The 10,466-nt window shown below is 40.8% G+C and overlaps 1 protein-coding gene across 1 annotated transcript in view; it reads left to right on the forward strand.

The window, feature by feature from the left end:
* Positions 1 to 4,042, forward strand: part of LOC116746624 (disintegrin and metalloproteinase domain-containing protein 18-like) — an 87,370-nt gene extending 83,328 nt beyond the window's left edge. Inside the window, exon 21 of the mRNA XM_032618127.1 lies at positions 3,932 to 4,042. Coding sequence (XP_032474018.1) covers positions 3,932 to 3,974 — 43 coding nt within the window. The 3' untranslated portion in view covers positions 3,975 to 4,042. The remainder of the gene's footprint in view (positions 1 to 3,931) is intronic.
* Positions 4,043 to 10,466: the final 6,424 nt, after the last annotated feature.

The raw sequence follows: 10,466 nt of genomic DNA on the forward strand, positions 1-10,466 counted from the left end.
CACTTACACCAATGGACAGATCATCCAGAAAGAAAATTAATAAGGAAACACAGACTTTAAATGACACAAGAAACCAGGTAGATTTCATGGCTATTTATAGGACATTCCATCCAAAAACAGCAGATTACAGTTTCTTCCAAGTGCACATGGAACATCCTCGAGGATAGATCACATCTTGGTTCACAACTCAAGCCTCAGTAAATTTAAGAAAATTGAAATCATAGCAAGCATCTTTTCTGACCACAATGCTATGAGATTAGAAATCAATTACAGGGGGGAAAAAAACATAAAAAACACAAACACATGGAGGCTAAACAATACGCTACTAAATAACCAAGAGATCACTGAAGAAATCAAAGAGGAAATCGAAAAATACCTAGAGAAAAATGACAACGAAAACACAATGATCCAAAACCTATGGGAGGCAGCAAAAGCAGTTCTAAGAGGGAAGTTTATAGCAGTACAATCCTACCTCAAGACACAAGAAAAATGTCAAATAAACAATCTAACCTTACACCTAAAGAAACTAGAGAAAGAAGAACAGACAAAACCCAAGGTTAGTAGAAGGAAAGAAATCATAAAGATCAGAGCAGAAATAAATGAAATAGAAACGAAGAGAACAATAGCAAAGATGAATAAAACTAAAAGCTGTTTCTTTGAGAAGATAAAAAAAATTGATAAACTTTTAGCCAGACTCATCAAGAAAAAGAGGGAGAGGACTCAAATCAATAAAATTAGAAATGAAAAAGGAGAAGTTACAATGGACATCACAGAAATACAAAGCATCCTAAGAGACTACTACAAGCAACTCTATGCCAATAAAATGGACAACCTGGAAGAAATGGACAAATTCTTAGAAAGGTGTAATCTTCCAAGACTGAACCAGGAAGAAATAGAAAAGATGAACAGACCAATCACAAGTAATGAAATTGAAACTGTGATTAAAAATCTTCCAACAAACAGAAGTCCAGGACCAGATGGCTTCACAGGTGAATTCTATCAAGCATTTACAGAAGAGCTAACACCCATCCTTCTCAAACTCTTCCAAAAAATTGCAGAGGAAGAAACACACCCAAACTCATTCTACGAGGCCACCATCATGCTGATACCAAAACCAGACAAAGATACTACAAAAAAAGAAAATTACAGACCAGTATCACTGATGAATATAGATGCAAAAATCCTCAATAAAATACTAGCAAACAGAATCCAACAACATATTAAAGGGATCATACAGCATGATCACGTGGGATTTATCCCAGGGATGCAAAGATTCTTCAACATACGCAAATCAATCAATGTGATACACCATATTAACAAATTGAAGAATAAAAACCATATGATCTCAATAGATGCAGAAAAAGCCTTTGACAAAATTCAACACACATTTATGACAAAAACTCTCCAGAAAGTGGGCATAGAGGGAACTTACCTCAACATAATAAAGGCCATATATGACAAACCCACAGCAAACATCATCCTCAGTGGTGAAAAACTGAAAACACTTCCTCTAAGATCAGGAACAAGACAAGGATGTCCACTCTTGTGACTATTATTCAACATAATTTTGGAAGTCCTCACCATGGCAATCAGAAAAGAAAAAGAAATAAAAAGAATACAAATTGGAAAAGAAGAAGTAAAACTATCACTGTTTGCAGATGACATGATACTATACATAGAGCATCCTAAAGATGCCAACAGAAAACTACTAGAGGTAATCAGTGAATGTGGTGACGTTGCAGGATACAAAATGCACAGAAATCTCTTGCATTCCTTTACACTAACAACAAAAGATCAGAAAGAGAAATTAAGGAAACGATCCCATTCACCACTGCAACAAAAAGAATAAAATACCTAAGAATAAACATACCTAAGGAGGTAAAAGACCTGTACTCAGAAAGTATAAGACACTGTTGAAAGAAATCAAAGATGACACAAACAGATGGAGAGATATACCATGTTCTTGGAGTGGAAGAATCAATATTGCGAAAATGACTATACTACCCAAAGCAATCTACAGTTTCAATACAATACCTGTCAAATGACCAATGGCATTTTTTACAGAATTAGAACAAAAAATCTTAAAATTTGTATGGAGACACAATGACCCCTAAATAGCCAAAGCAATCTTGAGGGGGAAAAAATGGAGTTGGAGGAATCAGACTCCCTGACTTCAGACTATACTACAAAGCTACAGTAATCAAAACAATATGGTACTGGCACAAAAACAGAAATATAGATCAATGGAACAGGATAGAAAGCCCAGAGATAAACCCACACACTTATGGTTAAGTAATCTATAACAAAAGAGGCAAGGATATACAACAGAGAAAAGACAGTCTCTTCAATAAGTGTGCTGGGGAAACTAGACAGCTATATGTAAAAGAATGAAATTAGAACACTCCCTAACACCATACACAAAAATAAACTCAAAATGCATTAAAGACCTAAATGTAAGACCGGACACTGTAAAACTCTTAGAGGAAAACATAGGAAGAACACTCTTTGACATAAATCACAGCAAGATCCTTTTTGACCCACCTCCTAGAGTAATGCAAATAAAAACAAAAATAAACAAATGGGACCTAATGTAACTTAAAAGCTTTTGCACAGCAAAGGAAACTATAAACAACATGAAAAGACAACCTCAGAATGGGAGAAAATATTTGCAAACAAATCAACAGACAAAGGGTTAATCTCCAAAATATATAAACATCTCATGCAGCTCAATGTTAAAAAAAAAACAAACCCAATTAAAAAATGGGCAGAAGACCTAAATAATCATTTCTCCAAAGAAGACATACAGATGGCCAAGAGGCACATGAAAAGCTGCTCAACATCACTAATTATTAGAGAAATGCAAATCAAAACTACAATGAGGTATCACCTCACACCAGTTAGGATGGGCATCATCAGAAAATCTACAAAAAACAAATGCTGGAGAAGGTGTGGAGAAAAGGGAACCCTGTTGCACCATTGGTGGGACAGCAGGGGGAAGGTGGCTCGGGAGCACCACATCGTCCTTGGCGGGCCCACACCCCCAAATGTTACAGTCCCCCGGCTGTAAATTTATATGGCCACTATGGAAAACAGTATGGAGGTTCCTTAAAAAACTAAAAATACCATATGACCCAGTAATCCCACTACTGGGCATATATCCAGAGAAAACCACAATTCAAAAAGACACATGTACCCCAGTGTTCATTAAAGCACTATTTACAATAGCCAAGTCATGGAAGCAACCTAAATGCCCATCAACAGAAGAATGGATAAACAAGAGGTGGTACATATATACAATGGAATAGTACTTAGCCACAAAAAGGAACGAAGTTGGTTCATTGGTAGAGAAGTGGATGGACCTAGAGACTGTCATAGAGTGAAGCAAGTCAGAAAGAAAAGCAAATATTGTATATTAACGCATATATGTGGAATTCAGAAAAATGGTACAGAAGAACCGTTTGCAGGGCAGAAATAGAGACACAGATGTAGAGAACAAACGTATGGACACCAAGGGGAGAAGGCAGGGGAGGGAGGGATGAATTGGGAAATTGGGATTGACATATATACACTACTGTGTATAAAATAGATAACTAATAAAAACCTGCTGTAAAAAAAAAAACTAAAAAATGCACACATTTATACATATAAATACATATTCATATATAAATATATATTCATATATGAATACATACATTTAATGTTTAGCTTTTTATTTGGACTGCTTAGTTTTCTAAGAAACAAACTTACGTATAATGAACATTTCAGTTAATCTATTAGAGTTGATTTTTTATTTTTTACTGTCTGTGTTCCTTTGCGTGAGTGTTTTGATCTGAGACTTAAAACAGAAATCTGGCAGTAGATACAGTTAAAGTAGGAAACCGCCTGCTACTAAAAGATATTGTGAATTTCTATTTTCTTTTTCTTTCACTAGTCATTCAGCCATTGTACCAGAGAGTTATGACGTGGACTATTAATGTTGCCAAGAACTTCATCATCAAGTGGGTTACATGCAGAAGAGAAGGTGTTTTGTAACCCTATGATACCACTGAATACGTTTAAAATGTCAAATTTTTGAAAATAAAGCGTACTTGGGCAGGAGGAAGTCTCCCCTATGCTTCTGGGCATACACCTGGCCACAGGTGGAGTCTGGGTCCACGGAGCTGAAGCCACACTTCCACCCCTCACCCCGCTCACCCTCCCCCCACCAGCCCCACCATCTCCACCCGCCCCACCCCCGCCCCCAGGCCAGCCCCCCAACCCCTCCCTGCCCCGCCCCTCCGCCCGCTCTGCCCTCCCTCCCTGCCCCTCCCCGCTGGGACCTAGAGCGCAGGGCTCCACGCGCTCCATGCACCGTTTCCAGTCAACCCCGGTGGCGAGGCCAGCTGGCCACGCAATGCTGTCTCTCTTGCTGTACCTCTCAGGGCTGGGCCCGCTGACCTCCACGGGCCATCGTAAGTGAGGACCCTGCTGGATAGGAGGGTGGCCCGTAGTCGCAGGGTCCCTTGGCGCGGGGGGCGTCGCCCTCCTTGCTGCAGAAGCCCAGGCCGGCTGGGGAGAGTCCGGCGTCAGGTCCGAGCCCGCCCAGTTTCAGGCCCCTGGCGAGCCCGCTGGTCGCAGGGCTCTGAGCAAGACTGAGATAGTTGTCCCTGACTCCGGGACCCTGCACAGCAGGAGGGGGCGCCTGTCTTCCAGGGAGGTGGGGGGAGGAGGGAGCCTGGATGGGGTCCTGGGAGCAGCCCTTCTTCACCTACCCAGGGCTGAGGTCAGCCAGCTCCAAGGGTCTCTGGACGGTGGTGGGGTAGTAACACTCCCACTTCTAGAGGAACCTCTTCCTGGAACCCTGCGCGGTATGATTGTGTGTGTGTGTGTGTGCGCGCGCGCGTGTGCGTGCATGTGTGCACGTGCATGCCCGCTGGGGCTTGGAAGATCCACGAGTGATGTGATAGGAGAGGACAAGTAAGAGAAGGATAAGGATGCTGCCGTGTGCTGGGGAACGGTCACACCTGTTTTGCTCACTGTAGATTCTGAAATAGCACTTATACAAATTACAGTGCCACAGAAGACTGGGACAAAGGTCTCAGAAACTCCTGTCATTAAGAAATCATTCTTTGTGTTTTATGGGTATTTTATTCTTTCTGGACTACATGGCCCAAATCAGTTCATACATATCATTTGTAAAGTTATTTTTGTGTTTATATTTATTTTGTTAAATAGCCATTTTGTCTGAATAAGAGCAAATGTTTTAATATTTTATTTTTTTCATTATGTCATAATCAATACATAAACATTATAACGTACATAAACATACATACACACATATTTTTAAATTACAGACTCAGGAAAAAAACATAATTGACCAAGTTTCTATTTCACAAAAAGTCTACTGGACCTTTTATCTCTAAAAAAAATAGTTTTAATATTTATTCTTGTATTAGTGAGATCATACTAATGCATTCAATTCTTGTGATAACTATGTTCTATAAAGCCCCAAACGCTGAATTAGCTATTGCTGAATCAACGTTTCAAGGGGAAATACGTATGTATCTCATAGAGATTGCGATCTTAAATCCTGCGAACATCTCATCCTGGAAGATTCTATTTTCCCTAATTTACAAAGGAGAAGTGAAAAGTGACTTGCCTGGGACCCTGTCAGCAATAGGTACCATAGCTGAGATTCCAACACCCTGCAACTGGCCTCAGAACCCAAGCTTCTTCAATACAGTGCCAACTCCATCTTCTGGTCATCTCTGCAGCAGAGCTGCAATAAGAAGGCAGAGTATCAGCTGTTCAGCCTCAGCTGGGAGTGTGAGCCTTGTTACAAATGAATTTTTGGCCATTTGTTCGTAAACTCAAATGATCCAAAAAGAGCTACAAATATTGATATGGGGGCTTATAAATAAATCTGAGCAAATAGGCAAATTTGCAGATATGGAATAATTGAATAATGATGATTGACTATCTTTATTTTGTAACATAATTTAAAAATAAATATAAACTCAATAAGATTTGAAAGGTAATATATACACCAGCTATTTTTTTTTGCAGATTGTATTGTTATTTAGATTGAAAGCTTGAGACATTTTGTTACTGAACACAAGTTCCTGTGCCCAACGCACAGTGAGGCCAAACAAACCAAAACGTAGGAGTTTGGAGCAGAGAAAAGTTTATTGCGGGGCCATGTAGGGAGACAGGTGGCTCCTGCCCCCAAAAACCCTGAACTCCTCCAAGGGTTTCAGCAAAGCACTTTTAAAGGCAAGATGAAGGAGGGGCGAGGTTGGTTGTTACAAACCTCTTTGCAGCTGTCCACGTAGGTCAGGTCACATGCTCCTGTAACCCTCCAACAGAACAAATATTCTCTGTTCTGCAACTTTTTATCTCTATATGAATAGACTCTTAAAGGTCAGAGCCTTGAAAATAGGCTCTCCTGTATATTTCAGGCTACAGGCAACATTCTTTTACAAAAGGCACAGAGCCAGCATAACTAAGCACAGGCAACAGAGCACCAAGGCTAAAGTAAGAAACAGACCTAATACAGAGTCAGATTGGTTCTTCCCTGTTACAATTTTACATACAAATTCTCAGGATTAATTATAAAGTTTAACAAAGGATAACTGGGCACTGAAAAATGGATTAGTATGTGTAATAATGATGAAAAAGCTGCAAGGTGTTGAGGGAGGTGATGCTTCCAAGTCTCCATCACACACTAGCTTGGTGCCAAAATAGTTCTTCAGTTTCCTTAACTGTAAAATGGGTATTATAGAACCATACCTCACTCACAAGTATATTGTGAGACTTTGAGGTAATTTAAAGAGTGCTTAGCCATAATGCAAAGAACATATTTTTTTACATTTCATTTTTACCAAGAAGGTACAGGTATATTTTGTTGTTGAAACAGATTTCTGCCTCAAATAATGGTATATGGTGGTATCATTATGTGATATGCAGAATGTGGAAGGCAAACTCTACATTTTTACTCTCAAACAATAGGATAAAGGAAGGGAAGGATACTGTGGAGCCCTACATCAAGGACACAGGACAAAAATCCCGGAATTAACGGAGCCCCCATAGCAACTGTTGCCATGGGCTCTCCTAATCTATACCGGACAGCCCTTCTCCCCGACTCCATATTAGGCAAAATAATCACCATGCAGTAACCTTGAAGCATCCTGACCAATCACCTAATGCCATCCTGCCAACTGAAATTTTCTTTGTCTTGAGGCTATAAAAGTTGGCTACTAGCCCACAAAGGGGGTCGGCTCTCCCTGGTCTATCAGGAAGTGGGCCCGCTGGATTCGCAGCGCCCCTCACTAACTCTGCTCTTTGCTCTCAATAAACTCACTCTTTTCTAAAATACTTCGTGTCCGGAAATTCTTCTTCCAACCCGCGCTCGTACCACGACATTTTGGTGGCCCGTACGGGGAACATCTCCGGGGGGATCTCCTCCCGCGACCTTCTCTCCCCATTTCTTGGGACCCTCTGTGAACAGGCAAGCTGCCGGGGAAGCAACAGAGGACTCTGGCCACACACACACATACCCTGGTGTGTTCCGAAGGCTCCATGGCTCTCTTTGCCCCAGTAACTGCCGCCCAGAACGGGTGAGGGTCCCTCTGTCTTCCTCCTGACTGCAGACTGGGCCGATTGGTATCGTGCGGGCACGGGTCAGGCATTTAAAAGCCATCAGGGCGCCTGACGCTTGAAGACTCCCCTGAAAGGATAAGGGGGTCACGGAACGGACCAGGCTGTTAGAGCATCTGCCCCCATCAAGGCAACTTCCGTGCACCGTGAGGCACACACTGGTTCAAGCAGAACACTGAGCCCCCTCCCCTTGGCCGCCACCTTCCCGGCAGGACTAGGAGGCCGATTCCTCAGCCTGTCTTTGTTGCTTTCACCTTTTTCTCCGTCCGGATTGACTTACAGGAGCCTAAGTGTTGCCTTTCACGTTTCAGGGCATCGCCGAGCGGTGAGTCACTCGGTGGGTCCCGGGAATCTCTCTCTCTTTTCTTTCTTCCCCTGCCTGAGTCGCATGGTGCCTCAGTCGCACGCTCAGGGTCACCTCTCACGGTCAGACACGATTGTTGGGACAGTCGGCCCATTTTGTGTCTTAGTCGCAATGAGAGATCACTGGGACAAAGGGGACGCCTCTCTGTCAGCCGGTGACTCTCAGTGTGCCCTTTCTACGGCGTACAGGCTAAGAATGGGTTGTGGATCGTCTCGGGAGCCTCCCTCGGACTCACCCCTCGGCTGTATCCTCAGGAACTGGGAAAGTTTGACCCTGAAAATCTCAAAAAGAAGAGGCTCATTTTCTTTTGTAACACAGATTGGCCCCAGTATAAACTGAGGGACCAAGAACAATGGCCTCTTAATGGCACACTAAATTATAACACGATCCTCCAACTTGATCTCTTTTGCCGGAAACAAGGAAAGGACTCAGAGGTTCCTTAAGTCCAGACCGTTATGGCCCTTAGTCAGAATCCGGAGCTGAGGGACTCATGCCGCATGTGTCTTTCTGTTGCCACCTTATCCTCCAAACCCGCTCTGTCTCCCTCTCTATCAGATCTCCTAGGCGACCCTCTACTCGACCTTTCCTGTCCTCCACCCCATGAACACCCTGCTTCAGTCCGTGACCCCACCTCAACCCACAGCTCCCCAACAGGTACCCCCTTATCAGGGCAAAAGCCCCCCTCCCCTCCCCACACAAGATCGAGGACTGCCCAACGCCAGGAAGTAGCAAATGGAAACATGGGCACTATTAGAGTCCATGTTCCCTTCCCCATGTCTGATGTTTCCCAAATTCAAAACAAGTTAGGTTCCTTCAGTCAGGATGACCACAATATCCTTTAGACTCCAGAGAAAATTGGTTAAGATAAAAATTTTTTTGAAATTGCAAAACTGGTTCTTTTTGCATATGCAATTAGAGAGAACTAGCTTGTTGAAATATCTTTTTCAGAATTCTGACCCTGAGAGAACAAAAATATGCCTAGGAGAAGGCTTGAAGTTAACTCTTACCATGTCCTTGAGCTACAAACACAGCCCACTTTGCCTGAGACTTCAGCCTTGGATTCATTAGTAGAACTTCAAGCCAAGGGAAAAAAAAAAAAAAAAGGCAAAGAGACATTTTAAATCTCAAGTGGAAACTATGAGATCTCTGACGGCCTGGATATATGTTTATGTCTCAGTATGTGTCTTTGTCTTTGGATAATACTGCTGAGGTTAATTTGTAAATGAGCTCTATTTAATTGGCTTAACAGAAAAGTAAGCGCTTACAAATCAAGCAGTTCTAAATACAAGGAAAATTAAGCTAAATACATTTCAGATTCACGTGAACTGGGAAATATTCAATATTAAATTAATACCTATGTTAATGTTTACATTTCTTGATCTAATTAATATAGACATGTCTTTCGAGCCATCAGCATTAAGTATAATACTTTTATTGTACCTAGGTTTAATATAAACTAAGTAAGATCTTTTTATATTTGTCAAATTTGTCCGCAATAAAAATAACTCAATGTGAAGAAACTTTTAAGAAAAGAAAATACAAATGAGATAAGAGCTTTGGGTGAACTTTTTAGGAATAATTATGTTTTAGGAATGTCTACTTAAGAATAACCTCTCCAGATATTCGACAACTTAAAACATTTAGAGTTGTGCTAAATTAAGTTAGAGGATGGAAGTTTATTAAATAACTAGTCCATTTCCAAATAAAATAAGATACTGAAACATTAATTACTGAACATTGGCTTCCTTTTACAGAGAAACAAAAGGTTTGGAACTATTAAAAAAATGTGTTTGGTGCCACACTGAGATATTTTCTATAAGAAAGCACATTCTTCAAAAATTATTTGGATGTATGTTTACCAATCTACAGAGTGCTGATATAAAGGACAGTTCATGGTTGCTTAAGTAGGAAGGTAGGATGCATGTTTTTAGTAAAAAAGGTATAAGGAATGGAATTGCATTTTATTAAGGAAAAAGGAAGTAGGACTGACCTACCTGTGGCTGTTTCTGAATGGGAAAATGAAGTGATGGATACAGAAAGTGATAAAAAAGGTTTGTGGAAAATGGACCCCGAGAAAAGAGTTTTATACATGGTACAAGTTTTCTTAAGATGTTGAACTGCCTTTGTAAAGATACTACCTCTTCAAGATTTATAGAAAGGACTTTCTAAGATTGAATTAAAATTAATTAGGTAAATAAATTTTGTTATTAATAGTAAGCTGGTTCCAGACGGGAATTTGGTTCTGTCTCTCTGGTAAAAGAACAAACTTTTCTTGGAATGCTGCTTTTGATAACAGACTGTGTGAATTACTTTGCATTTAAGTGATTTATATTTGCTTTTAAAATCCTTTTGTTACTTTGGTTGAGTAAATAAGTAGTATTTCACAATGATCTATGAAGATTGTGGCGCATGTAGATAAAGTTCATTCTGCTTTTACAAAAATTAACCCCTCATTGTCAGACTTTTG

Source organism: Phocoena sinus, chromosome 21 (genome assembly GCF_008692025.1).
Source record: "Phocoena sinus isolate mPhoSin1 chromosome 21, mPhoSin1.pri, whole genome shotgun sequence".
Lineage (NCBI taxonomy): Eukaryota > Metazoa > Chordata > Mammalia > Artiodactyla > Phocoenidae > Phocoena > Phocoena sinus.